General features: G+C 43.5%; 1 protein-coding gene and 1 pseudogene across 2 annotated transcripts; both read right to left on the reverse strand.

The window, feature by feature from the left end:
- Positions 1-226: 226 nt before the first annotated feature.
- On the reverse strand, positions 227-19961 carry LOC311131147 (PDZ domain-containing protein 7-like). The gene is made up of 17 exons (XM_084163983.1): positions 19702-19961; positions 18717-18838; positions 18332-18543; positions 15746-15883; positions 13805-13979; positions 12685-12867; positions 12323-12470; positions 10042-10102; positions 7640-8062; positions 7330-7497; positions 5438-5559; positions 5238-5329; positions 4963-5054; positions 4772-4843; positions 3905-4543; positions 1977-2077; positions 227-1419 (listed from the first exon to the last, which is right to left on the reverse strand). The coding sequence occupies exons 3-17, from the start codon at positions 18480-18482 to the stop codon at positions 1276-1278; spliced, it is 2709 nt and encodes a 902-aa protein (XP_084020109.1). The 5' UTR covers positions 18483-18543; positions 18717-18838; positions 19702-19961; the 3' UTR covers positions 227-1275.
- A 92-nt stretch (positions 19962-20053) lies between these two features.
- On the reverse strand, positions 20054-24997 carry LOC311131880 (peroxiredoxin-like 2A; annotated as a pseudogene). Its single transcript, XR_014615200.1, has 6 exons — positions 24890-24997; positions 21883-22065; positions 21598-21686; positions 21365-21505; positions 21089-21256; positions 20054-20989 (listed from the first exon to the last, which is right to left on the reverse strand). The product of XR_014615200.1 is annotated as a peroxiredoxin-like 2A (transcript).
- Between the last annotated feature and the right edge of the window lie 19 nt (positions 24998-25016).

The raw sequence follows: 25016 nt of genomic DNA on the forward strand, positions 1-25016 counted from the left end.
TGTACATTTATTGTACCAACTGACTATGTTTTTAATAAAACGATTGATAAAAACGCATAGCTGATTTTTAAATGGCTAACTGATTGTTTGTTCTAAATGTCATTTTATGACATTTCTGTTATATAATTGTTTGATCAAACAATGTAATTATCAAAAAGCATGTATTGAGTGGTTGATTCTATTAGTAGGTCAGACAAGGAACATCAAGCCACAGCAGTAAAAGAAAAATGGTCAGTTGCTCTTTATTTTATTATGTTAAGTCCCGTTTATACATGTACGTTGTGCTAACATGTCACTCCCCTGTATCCCGATTGTCTGGCCTGTAGACACTTCACCAAGAATTGGAGAAACTTAGGGCATGTTTACACCTGATAATAACATGTGAATTTCCAATCAAGATGATCACTATAGTTATTGGCTCGGTGTGTCTATACATGGTTTTAACATTACCATCAACTGACAGGTGGATCTGATCCAAGCCTGCCATCTTCTGGTCTCCGCTGCACACTGCTCAGACCATAGTGAATTATAGAGGCCTCTAGTGGCCAAAAGGCTGTAATTAGCATGGGCTGATCCCTCCTTGTGACTCTGTTGGAGTCATGTTCAGCCGGGTCATCAGGAGGGATCTGCCAATCGTGAAGAAGAAAAAATGGACTACTTCAAAATGGAGATTGCCTCAATGGCGCTGCCCATGCTGTCACAGACGCTATTAATGGCACATATACAAAGATGAGCCCTCTATTTTTCTCTATGGCTCAGACAGACAACCATTAGTTCAGTTCACAGGGGTCCTGGAAGGCACTCGGATTACAGTTTGCATACATTAGCCGGTGTATTTAATGATTTAAGTAAAGTATTGTCCAAAGAAATGTCTGTATATAAATGTGTATATTTATTTTGCATCATTTGTGAAAGTGATGTGAAAATTAATACACTATAACAAATAATGAAAAGTGAAGGATTGTGTGAACTGGCCTACTATTGGCTCTGAGTGGCTTGACGCTTTAGGTAAGCACACACATCACTGGCTGCTGGTTCCCGTGGCGGCAGGTCTCTTAGTCCCCTCGTTTGATTGGCCAGATCCTCCTGGTTCACCATTGAGGGAACAGGAGTTTCCTAGTAACCCACATAATTCCTTCAGACCGTCACTTTTCACTCCTCACTCTTCTCCCCTTCTTCCAACATACTGCAGCTCTGTTTGTGTTGCTTCTAGGGTTTAGGTCTTGGGCCTCCAGGCCAAAGCTCAATTTTTCTGTGCAGTGAGTCAGTCTTAAGTCAAGGGCTTTTGGGGACTTTGACTATAAACACCATGGGGTCTTTGGCCTTGTTGCTGAAAGCCCTGCGGATGATCTCCACAGCGTGGGGGTGAGTCACGCCCTGCAGGGACACTCCATCCACTGACACCAGCTCAAATCCAGCCTGGGGATGCAACCAGAGGAAGGAAGGTTAGAGATAATGCATTTGCCTTGTGCATGCTCTCAGTTGCTCTATTTTGCACTCACACACACACCTAGCCATCTTTCAATTCAACAACATCACGTTACTTTGTCCTTTGGGCTCAAAAACCTCATTTTGATTGTATTGTCCTATGTTCTCTTTCTATAATGTGGTGCCAAAGAGTCTAAATGCCTCGGTTCAAAGCATGAGTTACTCAAATAATTCCCCCCCTCATATCAGTACTCTGGCTTCAAATAAAAGAGCTCCTTCAAAAGGCTTATTATAACAAGGATCCCTTGAGATTACCTTGGGCCTCTATCTCATCACTATGTTTGATTTCATCACTAGCTACATTCATATTTCCATTAATCAGGTAAGTCAATTCAAATTAGTTGGAAAAGATCTGAATGGAATATGTGGCGTGATGTTCATAAGGTGAAATGCTTATCTGAATGGTGGTTTATGGGTCATGTTGTACTGAGACTGGTTATAGCCTTAGTGGTTATAACAGGTCATATCACAGGTTATAACAGGTATACCTTCAGGACTTCACACGTGGAGGCGGCTCCTCCTGGGAAGATCTTCTCTATCTTCACCACCGGCTGCACCTTGGACTCCATCCCACCAGAAATACTGATCCCTGGACCAGTAAAACACAGGCATTATTACATACACAAACAATAAAAAATCTATTGAATTGTATGAGTGAAACTTTGTATTGTCTCTGTTGTAAGAGCTACTTTGCTGATCCCTTCTATAATAGTGAATAAATATTACAGAGAGGTACTGGAGGTGCAACTGTTTGGTAAACCATGAGGATGGCAAACTGTTGATTTCCCTGACTCAACACATACACATAAGGATATAAAAAGTCTACACACCCCAAGTTTTTGTGATGTAAAAGAATGAGACAAAGATAAATCATGTCAACTTTTTCCACCTTTAATGTGACCTATAACGTGAACAATTCAATTGAAAAACAAACTGAAATCTTTGAGGGGGAATTTTTTTTAATTAAAAACTCACAATAACCTGGTTGCATAAGTGTGCACACCCTCAAACTAATACTTTGTTGAAGCACCTTTTGATTTTATTACAGCACTCAGTCATTTTGGGTAGGAGTCTATTAGCATGGCACATCTTGACGTGGCAATATTTGCCCACTCTTCTTAGCAAAAGCGCTCCAAATCTGTCAGATTGTGAGGACATCTCCTGTGCACAGCCCTCTTCAGATCACCCCAGAGATGTTCAATTGGATTCAGGTCTGGGCTCTGGCTGGGCCATTCCAAAATGTTAATCTTCTTCTGGTGGAGCCTTGCTTTTGTGGATTTGGATGTGTGCTTTGGGTCGTTGTCGTGCTGAAAGGTGAACTTCATCTTCAGCTTTCTAACGGACGCCTGAAGGTTTTGTGCCAAAATTGCCTGGTATTTGGAACTGTTCATAATTCCCTCCACCCTGACTAAGGCCCCGGTTCCAGCTGATGAAAAACAGTGATGCTGCCACCACCATGCTTCACTGTGGGTATGGTGTTCTTTGGGTGATGTGCAGTGTTGTTTTTGCGCCAAACATACCTTTTGGAATTATGGCCAAAAAGTTCAACCTTGGTTTCATCAGACCATAACACATTTTCCCACGTGCTTTTGGGGGACTTGATGTTTGTTTTTGCAAACTTCAGCCGGGATTGGATGTTTTTCTTTGTAAGAAAAGGCTTCCGTCTTGCCACCCTACCCCATAGCCCATTCATATGAACAATACGGGAGATTGTTGTCACATGTAGCACACAGCCAGTACTTGCCAGAAATTCCTGCAGTTCATTTAATGTTGCTGTAGGCCTCTTGGAAGCCTCCCTGACCAGTTTTTTTCTCGTATTTTCATAAATTTTGGAGGGACGTCCAGTTCTTGGTAATGTCTCTGTTGTGCCATATTTTCTCCACTTGATGATGACTGTCTTCACTGTGTTCCATAGTCTATGTAATGCTTTGGAAATAATTTTTTACCCTTCTCCTGACTGATATCTTTCAACAATGAGATCCCTCTGATGCCTTGGAAGCTCTCTGCGGACCATGGCTTTTGCTCTGAGATGCAACTAAGAAAATACATTTGAACTTTATTTGTGATTAATCAGAGTCACTTTAAATGATAGCAGGTGTGTAATGACTTCTATTTAACATGAGTTTGAATGTGATTGGTTAATTCTGAACACAGCCACATCCCCAGTTATAAGAGGGTGTGCACACTTATGCAACCAGGTTATTGTAAGGTTTTTATTTTTCATTTTTCCCCCTTGAAGATTTCAGTTTGTTTTTCAATTTAATTGTTCACATTATAGGTCACATTAACAGTGGAAAAAGTTCTGACATGATTTATCTTTGTCTCATTCTTTTTTATCACAAAAACCTGGCATTTTAACAGGGGTGTGTAGACTTTTATATCCACTGTACATATATTATATATTACATGAACTCACCCAGTGACTGCTTAGTCTTGGAGATGCTGACGATTTTGAGCTCGTACTCTATGACAGGAGCATTGCCATTGAGGCCATTCTCAGAGGAGCTGGGATGACCGTTCACCCGCTCCCTTCCCAACCCTACCACCCCCTCTGCTGTGAAGTCAGCGTCCAGGCCAGAGCCAAACACCCGGGACAACAGGGGCCTGCTGCGTCGAGGAGCGCTCTGCAGAGTGAACACAGTTTCTTTCTCCCTTTTATCAGTTTTCTCCTTTTTACCCTTGGAAGTCCCATTCCTGAACGGAGACCTCCCCCGCTCTGAGATGGTATCTCCCTGGTCCATTGACACATCATCAAAGTGGACCGAGCGGACCGTACCACTGTCTCCTCGTAGGGGGGAACGGGGGTCGGTGGTGTTGCTGTGGGCCAGCAGCCAGTTGGGGAGCAGGGGGCTGACGGAGGGAGGACGGAGGGAGTCTGAGAAGGCGTAGCCATCCACTGGGACATCCAGTAGGGGGGGGAATGCTCTGGAGGTATGGGTGGGCTGCTCCCGGGGGCTCTGGGACCCAGACAGACGCAGCCGCTCTAGCTCCTCCAGCAGCTGGCTCTCCCTCTCCACCTCCTGGGCACTGTGAAGCTCAAAGCCCCCCTGGAAGTCTACATGGGACCGCAGGAGTCAGTGTAACAACCAAGATCCTGGAGAGCAGACTTATGTTCCAGCGCAACACAACTTTAAAACCTGTTTCCAATAATCATGGTGTTCAACCTGAACCACAATTAGTTGAATCAGGTGTGATAGTGCCGGGCTGGAACAAAAGCCTGCACTTCCTCCCCCATGAATGAATGAAAGAAACACTGCTGTACTGTAGATGGGACCGTACTGACCTGGGATGGGGGTGATGAGGTGTCGTCTGGGGGCTCGTCCAGACTGGGGGGAGCGCAGAAGTGGGGATCTGACTACATAATAAAGGAGAGGAGAAAAGGGGTAATTTAAAGAATGGAAACTCTTTCCTTCAAATGTATTATTGAATGTATGTGTAGTGTACATTACTCTATGTATATTCGTCTTTCCTCACCAGAACGGTACTTCAAGATATCATAGGCCTCCACTTCGAACGGGACCACCATATTGTTGAAAAGCCCTAGGTCAGCTGGAGGCAGCAACATTCTAAAGCGGAAGAGAGAGAGAGTTATTAACTTATAAAAGAACACGGTTGTTTTCATTGTCCAGTCATCAAATAATTGGATTTGTGAGTATGAGCCGAATCCTAAATCCTTCAACTGGTCGCTCCCCCTCCAATCTAAATCCTTAAAGTGAATGTTGTTATTATTGTTTTGCCTCTCTATGTACCTGATCTCTCTCAGTAGCAGCAGCTTCTCAGGCCGGTCCAGCACGGCCAGCAGGTGGTGCACCAGGTTCTCCACCACACGCTCTGTTATGTACTGCAAGAGAATAGTGATTATAACACTATCAATGCAAAATCCATGGAATAAGGATGATAACAGTTCATATTTTCGCTGCCTCTCCTGCCCAGGCCCCAGGCTCCATACCCGTCGGCAGGTCTTCATGACAGAGGCCACGTCGTCCTCACTCAGCAGCCTGCGGGCCATGCCCTCCACCACCCCCAGCATCTCTGGGTCCGGCCCACTGGGTCTGCGCCTGCGCTCCCCATCTAAGGACATAACCAACACCCAGTTGATAGTAGTATACCAACTCAACTCTATAACAAAATAACTCTGCTTTTAGCCATACTTACACTACCGTTCAAAAGTTTGGGGTCACTTAGAAATGTCCTTGTTTTTGAAAGAAAATGATTTTTTTGGTCCATTAAAATAACATAAAATTGATCAGAAATACAGTGTAGACATTGTTAATGTTGTAAATGGCTATTGTAGCTGGAAACGGCTGATTTTTTATGGAATATCTACATAGGCGTACAGAGTCCCATTATCAGCAACCATCAGTCCTCTGTTCCAATGGCATGTTGTGTTTGCTAATCCAAGTTTATCATTTAAAAAGGCTAATTGATCATTAGAAAACCCTTTTGCAATTATGTTAGCACAGTTGAAAACTGCTGTGCTGATTAAAGAAGCTAGACTAGTTGAGTATCTGGGTTCGATTACAGGCTCAAAATGGCCAGAACAAAGAACTTTCTTCTGAAACTCGTCAGTCTGTTCTTGTTCTGAGAAATGAAGGCTAGCTATTCCATGCGAGAAATTGCCAAGAAACGGAAGATCTCATACAACGCTGTGTACTACTCCCTTCACAGAACAGTGCAAACTGGCTCTAACCAGAATAGAAAGAGGAGTGGGAGGCCCCGGTGCACAACTGAGCAAGAGGACAAATACATTAGAGTGTCTAGTTTGAGAAACAGACGCCTCACAGGTCCTCAACTGGCAGCTTCATTAAATAGTACCCGCAAAACACCAGTCTCAACGTCAACAGTGAAGAGGCTACTCCGGGATGCTGACCTTCTAGGCAGAGTTGCAAAGAAAAAGCCATATCTCAGACTGGCCAATAAAAAGAAAAGATTAAGATGGGCAAAAGAACACAGACACTGGACAGAGGAAGATTGGAAAAAGGTGTTATGGACAGACGATTCGAAATTTGAGGTGTTCGGATCACAAAGAAGAACATTTGTGAGACGCAGACCAAATGAAAAGATGCTGGAGGAGTGCTTGATGCCATCTGTCAAGCATGGTGGAGGCAATGTTATGGTCTGGGGGTGCTTTGTTGGTGGTAAAGTGAGAGATTTGTACAGGGTAAAAGGGATCTTGAAGAAGGAAGGCTATCACTCCATTTTGCAACGCCATGCCATACCCTGTGGACGGCGCTTGATTGGAGCCAATTTCCTCCTACAACAGGACAATGACCCAAAGCACAGCTCCAAACTATGCAATAACTATTTAGGGAAGAAGCAGTCAGCTGGTATTCTGTCTATAATGGAGTGGCCAGCACAGTCACCGGATCTCAATCCTATTGAGCTGTTGTGGGAGCAGCTTGACCATATGGTACGTAAGAAGTGCCCATCAAGCCAATCCAACTTGTGGGAGGTGCTTCAGGAAGCATGGGGTGAAATCTCTTCAGATTACCTCAACAAATTGACAACTAGAATGCCAAAGGTATGCAAGACTGTAATTGCTGCAAATGGAGGATTATTTGACGAAAGCAAAGTTTGAAGGACACAATTATTATTTCAATTAAAAATCATTATTTCTAACCTTGTCAATGACTACATTTCATATTCATTTTGCTATATTTCCTATTCAAACTCATTTCATGTATGTTTTCAAGTGACCCCAAACTTTTGAACGGTAGTGTATATTCACAGACATGACGAATCACAATTACAGAGTAAAACTCTTTTGAAATAACAGCTAGTTGCACCATTGACTAAATTGATTCTCTTATAGTATACAGGATCATTGAAGGTACTACTAACCTCTGCCTGCCTCGGAATTGGGGGGGGACTTGGAGCGCCCCTTGGAGGTGTCTCTCCTGCGACCCCTGAACAGCAGGTTGACAAAGGTCTTGGAGCGCTGTAGGGTGCTCCTCTCAGGATTCTTCCCTCCTTTCTGCTGTTGTTTCTTCTGCTTCGTCTGCTTCACCTCTATGGCAGGACAGGAAGGAGACGGGGTCTCAACAAAACAAGACTATACTCAGTCATTTTACAACAATAGGTTCTTCTGAGTTGTCCAATCGTTTCAGTAAACTCCCTTTCTATCTAAACCTCTCCACCCCTCTGGCCTCACCTGCTACAGTGACCTGGCTCTGGGAACGGTGGATGGGCTGGCTGGGTCTACTGAGGGCCATGAGGACGGCCGTTTTGGGGGACTCTCCTCTCCCCCTACCTCCCTCCCCTCCCTCCCCCCGGATGGCTGAGTCCTGTAGGAGGGTAGTGGCCCCCAGGCTGTGGCTAGTGTCCGCCCCCATCCTGTGAGGTGAGGGGTCGGTCTGGATGGCGGTGTCAGTACACTGGCCAGACCCAGACCTCTGGTCCTCAGTAGAGATACAGACGTCCACCATGTCCATGCTGAAGGGCAGGCTGGGGGGGAACATGACCTGAGACAGTCCGCTCAGAGAGGAGATAGGAGTCCCAGAGGACAAGGATGAGGCAGAGGAGTTGGAGTCTGAGCCCTGGGAGGAAGACTGCCGAGTCTCATTGCCACTGGCCACTGAGAGAGAGGAGACACACACATCAGTACAGATATAGTGTTTGTTTTGAATTGTTTGTGTAGAAGATCTATATAAAAAAAAGCTACAGATATAGTGTTTGTTTTGAATTGTTTGTGTGGAAGATCTATATATATTTTTTCTTTACAGATACAGTGCCTTGCAAAAGTATTCTTCCACCTTGGCATTTTTCCTATTTTGTTGCATTACAACCTGAAATTTTAATTGATTTTTATTTGGATATCATGTAATGGACATACACAAAATAGTCCAAATTGGTGAAGTGAAATGAAAAAAATTACTTGTTTCAAAAAATTCGAAAAAATAAGTAACGGAACAGTGGTGCGTGCATATGTATTCACCCCCTTTGCTATGAAGCCCCTAAATAAGATCTGGTGCAACCAATTACCTTCAGAAGTCACAAAATTAGTTAAATAAAGTCCACCTGTGTGCAATCTAAGTGTCACAAGATCTCAGCATATATACACCTGTTCTGAAAGGCCCCAGAGTCTGCAACACCACTAAGCAAGGGGCACCACCAAGCAAGCGGCACCATGAAGACCAAGGAGCTTTCCAAACAGTTCAGGGACAAAGTTGTGGAGAAGTACAGATCAGGGTTGGGTTATAAAAAAATATCAGAAACTATGAACATCCCACAGAGCACCATTAAATCCATTATTAAAAAATGGAAAGAATATGGCACCACAACAAACCTGCCAAGAGAGGGCCGCCCACCAAAACTCACGGACCAGGCAAGGAGGGCATTAATCAGAGAGGCAACAAAGAGACCAAAGATAACCCTGAAGGAGCTGCAAAGCGCCACAGCGGAGATTGGAGTATCTGTCCATAGGACCACTTTAAGCCGTACACTCCACAGAGCTGGGCTTTACGGAAGAGTGTCCAGAAAAAAGCCATTGCTTAAAGAAAAAAATAAGCAAACACGTTTGGTGTTCGCCAAAAGGCATGTGGGAGACTCCCCAAACATATGGAAGAAGGTATTCTGGTCAGATGAGACGAAAATTGAGCTTTTTGTCCATCAAGGAAAACGCTATGTCTGGCGCAAACCCAACACCTCTCATCAACCCGAGAACACCATCCCACCACCATGCTGTGGGGAAGTTTTTCATTGGCAGGGACTGGGAAACTGGTCAGAATTGAAGGAATGATGGATGGCGCTAAATACAGGGAAATTCATGAGGGAAACCTGTTTCAGTCTTCCAGAGATTTGAGACTGGGACAGAGGTTCACCTTCCAGCAGGACAATGACCCTAAACATACTGCTAAAGCAACACGAGTGGTTTAAGAGGAAACATTTAAATGTCTTGGAATGGCCTAGTCAAAGCCCAGACCTCAATCCAATTGAGAATCTGTGGTATGACTTAAAAATTGCCGTACACCAGCGGAACCCATCCAACTTGAAGGAGCTGGAGCAGTTTTGCCTTGAAGAATGGGCAAAAATCCCAGTGGCTACATGTGCCAAGCTTATAGAGACATACCCCAAGAGACTTGCAGCTGTAATTGCTGCAAAAGGTGGCTCTACAAAGTATTGACTTTGGGGGGAATGAATAGTTACGCACGCTCAAGCTTTCAGGTTTTTTGTCTTATTTCTTGTTTGTTTCACAAAAAAAATATTTTGCATCTTCAAAGTGGTAGGCATGTTGTGTAAATCAAATGATACAAACCCCCCAAAAATTCATTTTAATTCCAGGTTGTAAGGCAACAAAATAGGAAAAATGCCAAGGGGGGTGAATACTTTCACAAGCCACTGTAGTGTTTGTTTTGAATTGTTTGTGTGGAAGATCTATAAAAAATATTAAAGTTACAGATATAGTGTTTGTTTTGAATTGTTTGTGTGGAAGATATATTTTAAAAAAAATACAAGTTAGCAAAAGTCACCAGTGGCAAGTTGCTTTCTTAAATAATTCAAAAACACCACTGAAACATAATATAGGCTACATGAGATAAGGAGATGGTTACATACACTTGTTAAGCCACCTGTATTCTGCCACCATCTCCTTATAGGCAGGGTATCGTCCCACTTCCTGCAAAGATATGGCCAGAGATATGCAAATAGGTTACAGTAGAGTTCTTGACACATTCATAGGATCCTTATATTTGATAAAGAGTAACTCTAGAAACACAAAGACAGAGTCATATATACCTTAGAGAGAGAGCAGTAAAGGTCCACACGTCTACAACAAGCAATGGAAATCGTTTTCTTCCTAACACATATTCTACCTTTGACATGCTTTGTACTGTTATTTTCCTAGTGCTGGTATAGTGTTTCCCTGTTAAAGAGGGGGCAAGGCGAGGTAAAGAATCAGAGAACAAAAACGTACAAAATGCATCTGTATGCTTTGATCACCACCTGATCCTGGCCGATCTGCCTGGTGAATAATGCATACGGCCTGGCTGTTTTTCACAGGGTGAAACCCAACCCACCCCAAGTAAAGTGAGCAAGCAATATTACGACTGCATGCCAGCTGTCTGCCCTGCCACGCAACCTGCTCTTTTGGGAGTGTGTACTGTAGCAACAGTGTCAGTGTGTTTGTGAGTGAGTGAGTGAGTGAGTGAGTGAGTGAGTGAGTGAGTGAGTGAGTGAGTGAGTGAGTGAGTGAGTGAGTGAGTGAGAGAGAGAGAGAGAGAGAGAGAGAGAGAGAGAGAGACCACTGACAAAGACATGATCAGTCTATAATTTTAATGGTAGGTTTATTTGAACAGTGAGAGAAAGAATAACAACAAAGAAATCCAGAAAAACGCATGTCAAAAATGTTATAAATTGATTTGCATTTTAATGAGGGAAATAAGTATTTGACCCCTCTGCAAAACATGACTTAGTACTTGGTGGCAAAACCCTTGTTGGCAATCACAGAGGTCAGAAGTTTCTTGTAGTTGGCCACCAGGTTTGCACACATCTCAGGAGGGATTTTGTCCCACTCCTCTTTGCAGATCTTCTCCAAGTCATTAAGGTTTCGAGGCTGACGTTTGGCAACTCGAGCCTTCAGCTCCATCCACAGATTTTCTATGGGATTAAGGTCTGGAGACTGGCTAGGTCACTCCAGGACCTTAATGTGCTTCTTCTTGAGCCACTCCTTTGTTGCCTTGGCCGTGTGTTTTGGGTCATTGTCATGCTGGAATACCCATCCACGACCCATTTTCAATGCCCTGGCTGAGGGAAGGAGATTCTCACCCAAGATTTGACGGTACATGGCCCCGTCCATCGTCCCTTTGATGCGGTGAAGTTGTCCTGTCCCCTTAGCAGAAAAACACCCCCAAAGCATAATGTTTCCACCTCCATGTTTGACGGTGGGGGATGGTGTTCTTGGGGTCATAGGCAGCATTCCTCCTCCTCCAAACACGGCGAGTTGAGTTGATGCCAAAGAGCTCCATTTTGGTCTCATCTGATCACAACACTTTCACCCAGTTCTCCTCTGAATCATTCAGATGTTCATTGGCAAACTTCAGACGGGCATGTATATGTGCTTTCTTGAGCAGGGGGACCTTGCAGGCACTGCAGGATTTCAGTCCTTCACGGCGTAGTGTGTTACCAATTGTTTTCTTGGTGACTATGGTCCCAGCTGCCTTGAGATCATTGACAAGATCCTCCCATGTAGTTCTGGGCTGATTCCTCACCGTTCTCATGATCATTGCAACTCCACTAGGTGAGATCTTGCATGGAGCCCCAGGCCGAGGGAGATTGACAGTTATTTTGTGTTTCTTCCATTTGCGAATAATCGCACCAACTGTTGTCACCTTCTCACCAAGCTGCTTGGCGATGGTCTTGTAGCCCATTCCAGCCTTGTGTAGGTCTACAATCTTGTCCCTGACATCCTTGGAGAGCTCTTTGGTCTTGGCCATGGTGGAGAGTTTGGAATCTGATTGATTGAATGCTTCTGTGGACAGGTGTCTTTTATACAGGTAACAAACTGAGATTAGGAGCCCTCCCTTTAAGAGTATGCTCCTAATCTCAGCTCGTTACCTGTATAAAAGACACCTGGGAGCCAGAAATCTTTCTGATTGAGAGGGGGTCAAATACTTATTTCCCTAATTAAAATGCAAATCAATTTATAACATTTTTGAAATGCGTTTTTCTGGATTTTGTTGTTGTTATTCAAATAAACCTACCATTAAAATTATAGACTGATAATTTCTTTGTCAGTGGGCAAAAGTACAAATTCAGCAGGGGATCAAATACTTTTTTCCCTCACTGTATACAGGAAGTGGTAGAAGGACAAAGGTCAAAGGAGGGCCCCCTCACTCACCTTGATGGTCAGCATGATGTGTGTGTGGCTCTTCAGCACCTCCACAGCACTGCTGTGGCTGATGTCCTCAAAGCTTACACCGTTGGCCGCAAGGATCTGGTCGCCCATCTTAATGCCGTTCTGTTCACCCAGACCTCCAGGATCCAGTCTGACACAGCACAGCATAATAATATCACTATACAGCACAGGTAATACATATAATATATCATATATATAATATAGTCCGGCACAGCACACAGCACAGGAAATACAGACACTGCAAACTAAGCAGAGATTTAAATGATGAATTCAAAAAGCGGTTCAACTTTATTTCTAATGATTTCTTTGTTTCTCTAGCCTGAGATGTTACAGTATGTGCCTACTTGGAGACGTAGATGCCCAGGCCGAACTCCTTGCCCCCTCGGATGTTGAAGCCCAGGCAGTAGTCGTCTGAGGTGGTGTAGAGGTGGACGATCCTCCGCAGTGCCCCATCTGAGCTGGCCACCGAGGCGGAGGGCGTACGCCCACTCTCCTCCACCACCATCCTACGTTGAATCAGATCCACCCTGCAATGGAGATATGTTATAGGGTTGAGCGTTTTTGTGAAGTATACTGGTACATATGGATACACACTGTAATAGAGTTATACTCCATTTTGAGTAATCGAACCATTGATATATACTGAGTGTACAAAACATTATGAACATTATGCTCTTTCCATGACATAGACTGACCAGGTGAATCCAGGTGAAATCTGTGATCCCTTATTTATGTCACTTGTTAAATCCACTTCAGTCAGTGTAGATTAAGGTGAGGAGACATGTTAAAGAAGGATTTTCAAGCCTTAAGACAACTGAGACATGGATTGTGTATTTGTCATTCAGAGGGTGAATGGGCAAGACAAGTGCCTTTGAGCGGGGTATGGTAGTAGGTGCCAGGCACACCGGTTTGAGTGTGTCAAGAACTGCAACGCTGCTGGGTTTTTCACGCTCAACCATTTCCTGTGTGTATCAAGAATGGACAACCAGCTAACTTGACATCTGTGGGAAGTATTGGAGTCAACATGGGCCAGCATCCCTGTGGAATGCTTTCGACACCTTGTAGAGTCCATGCCCCAACGAATTGAGGCTGTTCTGAGGGCAAAAGGGGGTGGAACTCAATATTAGGAAGATGTTCCTAATGTTTTGTACACACAGTGTATACTGGTACATAAGGATACACACTGTAATAGAGTTATACTCACTTACATTTAGGCTATGAGTAATCGAACAATTGATATATACTGTACACATGTAAAGACACATGAACAGACCTGTATAAGTACTTAAAGATAAACTATGGAAGTTAAGTTGCTAATTAGATAAAGCTTTATTGACAGGATTCTAACTAAACACAATCAAATCAGGTAGACAATTCAAGTGGTAAAAGTGACTCACAATTCCAAACCGTGCCTATGAAGTGACAGAGAAAATGTGTCATTTCTAATAGGAGGTCTGTGCTTACCAGGTTGTCTTCTCCTTGGAGTAGCGGATGCCGGGTACTTTGCCCACGCGTCTCACCACCATCCTCAGTCTGTTGTTCCCTGTCAGGACTTTAACTGCACTGCCCATAGTGATGCTCTCCAGGCTCACCCCATTCACCTCCACCAGCTTGTCCCCCACACACAGGCCTGCCTGCTCTGTGGACATATACAGTGCATTCGTAAAGTATTCAGACCCCTTGACTTTTTCCACATTTTGTTATGTTACAGCCTTATTCCAAAATTGATTAAATAGTTATTTTCCCTCATCAATCTACACATAATACCCCATAATGGCAAAGCTAAAAATGGTTTGTAGAAATGTTTGCTAATTTATTAAATATACAAAACGGAAATATTACATTTACATAAGTATTCAGACCCTTTACTCAGTACTTTGTTGAAGCACCTTTGGCAGCGATTACAGCCTCAAGACTTCTTGGGTATGATGCTACAAGCTTGGCACATCTGTATTTGGGGAGTTTCTCCCAATCTTCTCTGCAGATCCTCTCAAGCTCTGTCAGGTTGGATGGGAAGCGTCGCTGCACAGCTATTTTCAGGTCTTTCCAGAGATGTTCGATTGGGTTCAAGTCCCGGCTCTGGCTGGGCCACTCAAGGACATTCAGAGACTTGTCCCGAAGCTACTCTTGCGTTGTCTTGGCTGTGTGCTTAGGGTTGTTGTCCTGTTGGAAGGTGAACCTTCACCCCAGTCTGAGGTCCTGGGCGCTCTGGAGCAGGTTTTCATCAAGGATCTCAATGTACTTTGCTCCGTTCATCTTTCCCTCGATCCTGACTAGTCTCCCTGTCCCTGCCGTTGAAAAACATCCCCACAGCATGATGCTGCCACCACCATGCTTCACCATAGGGATGGTTCCAGGTTTCTTCCAGACGTGACGCTTGGGATTTAGGCCAAAGAGTTAAATCTTGGTCTCAACAGACCAGAGAATCTTGTTTCTCAAGGTCTGAGATTCCTTTAGGTGCCTTTTGGCAAACTCCAAGCGGGCTGTCATATGCCTTTTACTGAGGAGTGGCTTCCTTCTGGCCACTCTATCATAAAGGCCTGATTGGTGGAGTGCTGCAGAGATGGTTGTCCTTCTGGAAGGTTCTCCCATCTCCACAATGGAACTCTGGAGCTCTGTCAGAGTGACCATCGGGTCACCTCCCTGACCAAGGTCCTTCTCCCCTGATTGCTCCGTTTGCCCAGGCAGCCAGCTCTAGGAAGAGTCTTGGTGGTTCCAAACATCTTACATTTGAGAATGATGGAGGCCACTGTGTTCTTGGGGACCTTTAATGCTGCAGAAATGTTTCGTACCATTCCCCAGATCTGTGCCTCCACACAATCCTGTCTCGAAGCTCTACGGACAATTCCTTCAACCTCATGGCTTGGTTTTTGCTCTGACGTTCACTGTCAACTGTGGGACCTTATATAGACAGGTGTGTGCCTTTCCAAATCATGTCCAATCAATTCAATTTACCACAGGTGGACATCTCAAGAATGATCAATGGAAACAGGATGCATCTGAGCTCAATTTCGAGTCTCATAGCAAAGGGTCTGAATACTTATGTAAATAAGGTATTGCTGTATTTTCTTTCTAAACATTTCTAAAAACCTGTTTTCGCTTTGTCATTATGGGGTATTGTGTGTAGATTGATGAGGGGAAAAAATATTTAATCAATTTTAGAATAAGGCTGTAACGTAACAAAGTCAAGGGGTCTGAATACTTTCCGAATGCACTGTACATGCATGGACACAGACATGCAGATGGAGACGCTCTCTCACACACACACACACACACACACACACAGTCGGTCACTCAATTAAAAAACAGTCAAGGTAGAACAGTGTCACTCATGTTATGTCACAACTGTCATGTGTAGACTAAATGTGTAACACAGATATATAGTTGTCTGGATGTATTGTTTACCTGCGGAGCTGTTGTCCTCTACCTTGCTGACAAAGATGCTGAGGCCGTGCTCTGAGCCTCCACGCACGCTGAAGCCCAGCCTGCCGTCCACACTCTTATCCACTGTGACCGTATGGATGTCCTCACTGTCATCTCCACCTGAGAAACACGTCATAATCGATACAAATACTGCCAGCTAAACCCAGAGTGGAAATTCTGTTGTAAGTTTGATGAGTGATACTTTGATAATATCAGGGATCACAAAAAGGTACCTTTAGCCTATATGTCATATAACAGAGTCATACGGGGTTAATTTTATGCCACAATTTATAATCGTTCTTCAAAGAATATCCATTACATCAACAAAGTAATTTTTCCAGAGCTGAACACATTAAATAAGAAAATGAATTGTGCTTAACTTGGCTGTGTAGCAGTATATGGATTGTGATGAGGGGAGGCCTATACAGTGCCTTGCAAAAATATTCATCCCCCTTGGCGTTTTTCCTATTTTGTTGCATTACAACCTGTAATTTAAAGACATTTTTATTTGGATTTCATGTTGGTGAAGTGAAATGAAAAAAATAACTTGTTTCAAAATATTCTAAAAAATAAATAACGGAAAAGTGGTGCGTGCATATGTATTCACCCCCTTTGCTATAAAGCCCCTAAATAAGATCTGGTGCAACCAATTACCTTCAGAAGTCACATAATGTCACGACTTCCGCAGAGGCTGCCTCCCCTCCTTGTTCGGGCAGGCTTCGGCGTTCGTCGTCACCGGCTTACTAACCACTGCCGCCCCAATTATCATCATCACATTTGTCTTGTCTTGTCAATCACACACACCTGGTTCTAATCCCCTCATTAGTCCGTGTATAAGTGTTCCCTCTGCCCCCTTGTCCTTGTGGGTGATTGTTTGAATGTGAGAGTAGTGTAGCTCGGTGGAGCTACTCATACCATTTTGTTGCCAGGGTAGACATTTCCCCTGTGCCTATGTATTGTATGGAGATACCGTTACAGTGTATTGCCAGGGTAGATAGTTTCCCCTGTGCCTGTTTCGTTTGTCGCTATTCCAGCGTATTTTGTGTAACGAAGGAATAAACTCTGTATTCAGTGATTACCCTCCTGCGCCTGACTCCTTCCATCACACTCATCACACATAATTAGTTAAATAAAGTCCACCTGTGTGCAATCTAAGTGTCACATGATCTGTCACATGATCTCAGTATATATACACCTGTTCTGAAAGGCCCCAGAGTCTGCAACACCACAAAGCAAGGGGCACCACCAAGCAAGCGGCACCATGAAGACTAAAGAGCTCTCCAAACAGGTCAGGGACAAAGTTGTAGAGAAGTACAGATCAGGGTTGGGTTATAAAAAAATATCAGAAACTTTGAACATCCCATGGAGCACCATTAAATCCATTATTAAAAAATGGAAAGAATATGGCTTCACAACAAACCTGCCAAGAGAGGGCCGCCCACCAAAACTCACGGACCAGGCAAGGAGGGTATTAATCAGAGAGGCATCAAAGAGACCAAAGATAACCCTGAAGGAGCTGCAAAGCTCCACAGCGGAGATTGGAGTATCTGTCCATAGGACCACTTTAAGCCGTACACTCCACAGAGCTGGGCTTTATGGAAGAGTGGCCAGAAAAAAGCCATTGCTTAAAGAAAAAAATAAGCAAACACGTTTGGTGTTCGCCAAAAGGCATGTGGGAGACTCCCCAAACATATGGAAGAAGGTACTCTGGTCAGATGAGACTAAAATTGAGCTTTTAGGCCATCAAGGAAAACGCTATGTCTGGCGCAAACCCAACACCTCTCATCACCCTGAGAACACCATCCCCACAGTGAATTCTGGTGGTGGCAGCATCATGCTGTGGGGATGTTTTTTCATCGGCAGGGACTGGGAAACTGGTCAGAATTGAAGGAATGATGGATGGTGCTAAATACAGGGAAATTCAGTCTTCCAGAGATTTGAGACTGGGACGGAGGTTCACCTTCCAGCAGGACAATGACCCTAAGCATACTGCTAAAGCAACACTGGAGTGTTTTAAGGGGAAACATTTGAATGTCTTAGAATGGCCTAGTCAAAGCTCAGACCTCAATCCAATTGAGAATCTGTGGCATGACTTAAAGATTGCTGTACACCAGCGGAACCCATCCAACTTGAAGGAGCTGGAGCAGTTTTTCCTTGAAGAATGGGCAAAAATCCCAGTGGCTAGATGTGCCAAGCTTATAGAGACATACCCCAAGAGACTTGCAGCTGTAATTCCCGCAAAAAGTGGCTCTACAAAGTATTGACTTTGGGGGGTGAATAGCTATGCACACTCAAGTTTTCATTTTTTTTGTCTTATTTCTTATTTGTTTCACAATAAAAAATATTTTGCATCTTCAAAGTGGTAGGCATGTTGTGTAAATCAAATTATACAAACCTAAAAAAAGTATATTTTAATTCCAGGTTGTAAGGCAACAAAATAGGAAAAATGCCAAGGGGGGTGAATACTTTCGCAAGCCACTGTATGCCAGACACCGGTCATGCCTTAGAGGGCACGCTGATCTGATCTGAGCCAATCTCTGGTGTGGTGTATCAGAGGGCCCTCCTCACCGTCCACAGGAGAGTTGATGAGGATGACCCGGCCCATGGGGGAGGAGGATCGGATTCCACGGCGCTGCTGCTGCTTCCGAAGGAGGTGGCGCGTAGCCGTGCCTGACCCGGGGGTTGCGTCCCTGCGGGAGGGGTTTGACGAGTGAGCCATGGCCAGGAGCGGGGTCCTCTTTCACACACTCCTTCAGGGGCTCAGCGCTGGATGGAGAAGCCTAGAACAGAAGGAGATGTAGGCTCAGGATTGATGAAACCAGATAGCAGTGCAATTCAATGGCTTGGAATTTTCATAAATGCATGCACGAAGCCAGAGCATAAACTACCATAATTTGGCCCAAAAACGATGTAACAGAATATCTTGGCATGATTGAGTAGCATGGTAACTCACCAGTGCAGATGGGTGGTTTGTGACATGTTGGCAGACCCTCTGCCTCCCTGGACTCACACTCTGGTCCATTCCTGGCCATGGTGAATCTCACTCCCCCACCTAACACCATGAGAAACACAGACCTGTCCAGTGCATGCAGTAAGTCAGATATCATGCAGGGTCAGATACCTCATCCAATTGAATAACCAACCAAATGTTATGTGCAAACTGATAAGGATACATGTCACTCAATTATTTCCAAACATGCTGCAATTTCCTCAATCATAGCACTTTGGGCAATGATGAACGGCTGAGTTCTTTTTGATAACAGTTTCTTGAGCTTACTTTCATCAACCTGCCTGACCCAATTACAGACACGATGTCACATGCTTTCGATGCCATGGATACCTTGGACTAAACTTAACCCAATGCGTGATAAGCCCGGTGTCGTCATGAAGGAGGATTTCCCCCATGCGCCTAGTAAGGCTTGTCAGGACCTTGGACAGCGACGTTGAACTAACTTTGCCTAAATAGAATGCACTGTTGCCAACATTATGTTAGTAAAGCATCCAAACTACTGGCATGTAAAGTAGGCCGGCTTTAAAGCACACTTTCCTTATTATTATATTTTTTATTAGAACTAATGCGTACCTTATCTGCGTAGTTCGTCAACAACAGCAACAGCCTGGGAGCTGTACAATAGCCTACCGTGGCATGTCTTGCCATTTCTATATAGTCTAATTAAAATACATAAATTAAATAAATAAACCGCTCCGACAAACTGAATGGTACGGCTAATAAATACATTTATAAAAACTAAAGCCTTGATAATGTGCAGATATTCACATTACAGCACCATTGCACCAACGGGTATGAAGACAACAATGACTGACTACTAAGTTACTGGAAGGTGAAACATTAATTCGCAAGGAAAATTGGACTGCATATAGATATTCTAGGAGAAACAAGCTATTGTTTTAACCGTATTTTAAAGTTTTAACATTACCTTTGTTCATGTTGTGTTGAATGACCTCGCTCACCTGGGAAATGCAGTAAGCTAACGAAGTCCCGCCCTCTACAGCAATGTGATTGGATGTCTTTATTTTGACTGGGACACAAAACTGCTTTCAGATTGGCTGCTGAACCTGCTCATCGTTCCTCTGAGTAGAAAATACAGGTAGGCTACTCATGGCAAATGGGCATACTATAGCCTACTTTTATGAGCCATATTTTTATATAAGCCATAATGATCCATTTAGATATCAAATAAAGGTATTTGATCAAATCCACTGTCTTGACATAACAGCAGTCTTCATTGTGCCTTTTTTTTTACATTGTCTAAATGATACTCCAGTGGAGACATTACACAAAGGGCTCAGTTTATTGTCTGTGAGGGTATACAGTACAATGCAACACAATTGTATCAGCCTGTCTGTTATGAGCTGGTTGGAGTGATGAAACTGAGTGTAATGCATCAGGTCTGATCCCTCAACAATTTAGACACAGACCATCATTAACACACTCACAGAACCACAACACCATCAGCACTAGACATATCTGAACATAGCGAAATGACTTGGGCTTGTGCCACACACCCTTACTGAACACTGAGGTCAAAATAGATCTATATACTTCAATTATGTTTTCTTAGTATAAGAAGTAGACGGTTTTCTTAGATTCTGTGTATTGTTGAAGTCTTTGCTTTGCCTACCATACATACACTGAACACATTTTTTAACGCAACATGTAAAGTGTTGGTCCCAGGTTTCATGAGCTGAAATAAAAGATTTGCACAAAAAGCTTATTTCTCTCAAATGTTGTGCACAAATTTGTTTACATACCTGTTAGTGAGCATTTATCCTTTGTCAAGATAATCCATCACCTGACAGGTGTGGCATATCAAGAAGCTGATTAAACAGCATGATCATTACACAGGTTCACCTTGTGCTGGGGACAATAAAAGGTCACTAAAATGTGTAGTTTTGTCACAACACAATGCCACAGTCATGTGAAATCCCTAGATTAGTGTCTAATGAATTTATTTAAATTGATTGATTTCGTCATATGAACAGTTAAATCTTTGAAATTGTTGCATGTTGCATTTATATTTTTGTTCAGTATACAATTAGTTTGTGACATACAGTACATGTACACCACTTCTGAGGCCTTCACTTCACCACCATCTTTCAATATCCAATCTATTTCCCCTTCTTGATCTTCTTTGCCGCCTGCAGGACAGCGGGAAGGTCAGCTTTGTCCCCAAACTCCTTCTCCCGGTGCTCCAGCAGAATACCCTTCAGAATAACACACACGCCATTTAAAATGTATATGATTCACTAAAAACAAAATGTAAACTCATATGATGAAACCAGTAGGGGAAATGAGGAACTTACCTGTTTCCCTGCTCCAATCACATAAACACCACCGAGGATGAAACCCTCCCCCTTCTTGTTACCCTGGTAACCCTTCTTCCTGGCTTGAAGGAGGTTCTGCCACACCCCCAGACGAGCCAGACCAAGACCCAGTCCCATCCTCCTCGGCTTGGGACCATAGAAACATTGCTGTAAAAGACAACTTCCTATCATTAGTCTTTCTCACATTACCTGACTGGAGAAAAGTTCAGCGAATATAACTGAACTTTAAAAAAACATTTCAAAAAAAAATCTGACCTTCTCATCCACAAAAATCTCCCCATTGAAGTAGGGTCTGAAGTTCTGGATCTCTGTGCCGATGTCCTCCTTCACTACGGCATACAGAGGGACCCCAAGCTCCTCCAGCTGGGGCTTCAGAGAGGACAGCTCAGAGGCCTCCTGGAGGATGAGTATATGTGCACAATTCATGAGTATACACAGCCACATATACAGCATGCATACACACTCATACCCCTACAAATATACTGTACCTCTCTGCATAAGGATCATCCGGGGCGCCTCACAGCCATGAGTACTGCACCAGTCTTTTCCCACAGACTCCTGGCTTTAACAGTCTTATCTGCAGAGACACAACCAACAATATTGCATACAATAGTAAGAAGATTTCAGGTGTATAGACGTTACATAATTAAATTGACACCGGCACTGAATCAAAGACCACTATCCTGCTGGGTGATTATTCTAGAAGTGCTTTTCCATTGAAAGCAAGATCAGCTAATGAAAATGAATCAGTACAGTTTTTGTTTTGGTCTCACCGGCTGCGGGTGTTGATTGGAGCTCCATGTTCTCCAAGTGCTCCAGAGTGGACGGGGCTGACTTGGTCAGGAACAGGTCAGTGTTGGCCAAGATAAGGCCAGCCAGCCAGGCAACCAGCAGCCAGAGGCCCACAGACCATACACTGAGGGACAGGAGCTCCCCCTCCAGGAGGAAAGGCAGCACTGTAGGGAGAGACAAAACTGATTAAAAAAGGTCCAATGCAGCCGTTTTTATCTCTACAACAAATAATTTCTGGGTGACTTTTAAGTACCTTACTGTGATTGTTTTCAATGAAAAAGGTCAAAAAGAAACAAAAATAGCTTCTTAGCAAAGGACAATTTCTCAAACAAGATTTTTGCTAGGACTGTCTGGGAGTGGTCTGAGTGGAAAACAGAAAATTAGCTATCATTGGCAGAGAGGATTAGAACTCTTTCTTATTTGTCTATTAACTAATGTACTGCATGGTGATGTCACCATGGAAAGCCAAAACTCAATCCCACCAAAACAGGCTGAAATTTCAGGCAGTCTTTTCAAACAGCTCGTACACTAAAATAGCATTATAATTTTCACAATGTCACAGTTTATTCAAACCTCAGTCTGGATATATAAAACACACAGGAAAATCATGTTTTTGACTGCACTGGGCCTTTAACACACCAAAGCCCCATTAATTTTCTCTGCCTTGTCATTGACCACATTTACATGCACATAGTATTACGGATAGTAGCTCATATCCCACTTAAGGTCCTATTCGGAATAAGCTGTTTACATGCAACTTTGATATCCCGCTCACGTGTATCCCTGTAGCCATGAATAAACAGAATATTCCTCATTTAAGTTCATAGGGGTTAAATGGAATAGTAACTGAAATATGGACACTGACTGTAGGCCTATAACCTCGCACATGTAGCGTGATATAATATTAACTCCTGCAGTATTATGCATTTCTTGCAGTAAAATGATACAACTGGAAAAACATGATTTCTTTCTTTCAGCATCTCTTGAGAAAATGAGAATGTGTGTGTAATATGTTATCTTTTACACTTATTTTTATTAATTTGTATATATTTTTTCTCAACTATATACACATAAAATATGCACCCAAGACAAAGTTAGGTCTTACACTACATGACCAAAAGTATGTGGACATCTGCTCGTCAAACATCTCATTCCAAAATCATGGGCATTAATATGGAGTTGGTCCCCCCCTTTACTGCTAAAACAGCCTCCACTGTTCTGGGAAGGCTTTCCACTAGATGTTGGAACATTGCTGCGGGGACTTGTTTCCATTCAGCCACAAGAGCATTAGTGAGCTTGGGCAATGATGTTAGGCGATTAGGCCTGGCTCGCAGTGATGTTGGGCGATTAGGCCTGGCTCGCAGTCGGCGTTCCAATTCATCCCAAAGGTGTTCGATGGGGTTGAGGTCAGGGCTCTGTGCAGGCCAGTCAAGTTCTTCCACACCGATCGCAACTAACAATTTATGTATGGATCTCGCTTTGTGCACGGGGGCATTGTCATGCTGAAACAGGAAAGGGCCTTCCCCAAACTGTTGCCACAATGTTGGAAGCGTTAAGATCTCCCTTCACTGGAGCTAAGGGGCCTTGCCCGAACCATGAAAAACAGCCCCAGACCATTACTCCTCCACCAAACTTTACAGTTGGCACTATGCATTGGGGCAGATAGCCAAACCCAGATTAGTCCGTCGGACTACCAGATGGTGAAGCATAATTCATCCCTCCAGAGAATGCGTTTCCACTGCTCCAGAGTCCAAAGGCGGCGAGCTTTACACCACTCCAGCCGACGCTTGGTATTGCGCATGGTGATCTTAGGCTTGTGTGTGGCTGCTCGGTCATTTCATGAAGCTCCCGCCAAACAGTTCGTGCTTGTTGCTTCCTACTGTATTTAGTATTCTGGGGCAACAAGTTAGGCTATGACAAAAAAATTATGCATGCATCTACCTATAGTTGACAAATGGCCTACCAAAAGTTGGAAATTATATGCAGAAATGTAGGGGTGAAAGTAGCCAAATCACTTTTTGAAGTCTAAGATCAGCATATCCCAGGTATCTTATCTGGGTTTCTCATAGCCGGGATACAACCTTTTTTTTGTGAGCATTTCAATACACCTGTTGAATTCGGCGCATGTGACAAAAAAAGGGGTATCTTCAGTAGATAGACCAAACATTTTTTGGGGAACAAGATCAAGTGTGGAAATGAACGGCGGTTTCATGTCAAAGGTAATGTTCTGATACTTAAAGCCTGACTAGCTCCGGTAAAACTCCTGAAGACCCCTCCCCCTTCATTCTGCAACAGTACATTTTATTCCTAACTATGAGGAGCCACGGTGTAGCCTTTGCAGTGGTTGATTCAAGGGCACATTGTGTCCCAGCCATGACTCAGTTCTGATAAGGCTCCAATTGTATTATCACATCACATTCAGTCGTCTCAGACGAGGTCACGGATAATGTGAACATTTCTGATAAGACCTGTTTCACAATCCCCCTCGATATTGGCGGACACTCACTGCTACATTTTGTAAGCTGTAGAAACAATCTTATGACTAAGTGTAACATTGCACATTTAATAGATACTAAAAACAGCCTGCTTCAGGACAGGGATGTTAAACAATATTTAGATCAAACCAGATGAGTTTATTATAAAGGCAGTTAACATTTCTGCTTATCACAGATGTTCTTTGGGCAATAGCAAAACAGAGCAAGGTTATTTTGGGAGGTGGGTCAAAGTCGAACAAAAACAGTTACATGTGTTTGCCACTAGTAATAGACCCTACTCACTAACCATATACAATTCAGTGTGGCATCTGATGTACAAGTTGCAGACTCAAGGTCAAAAGTTGAGTGATGATTGATTCCACCATTTACAATGTATAAAAATCCCTGTATGGACAGTCAGAGTCAACTTGTTTACCTCTCAATAGTATTGAAAATAAGTTTACATGCATTAAGTATAACATTGTTAAGTCCTAAGAGACAAAAGAATACCAACTTGTTGCTGTAGTTTTCCCAGGACATAGAACAATAGATAGGACATGCAGTGTTGCTCCCATTGAGTCAGTTCCCGTCGTCTGTCCAACAGTGTAAAGTCTGGATGTTACACACACCCTATACTCACC

The sequence above is a fragment of the Coregonus lavaretus genome, assembly GCF_964263955.1.
Source record: "Coregonus lavaretus genome assembly, chromosome: 1".
Classification (NCBI taxonomy): Eukaryota; Metazoa; Chordata; class Actinopteri; order Salmoniformes; family Salmonidae; genus Coregonus; species Coregonus lavaretus.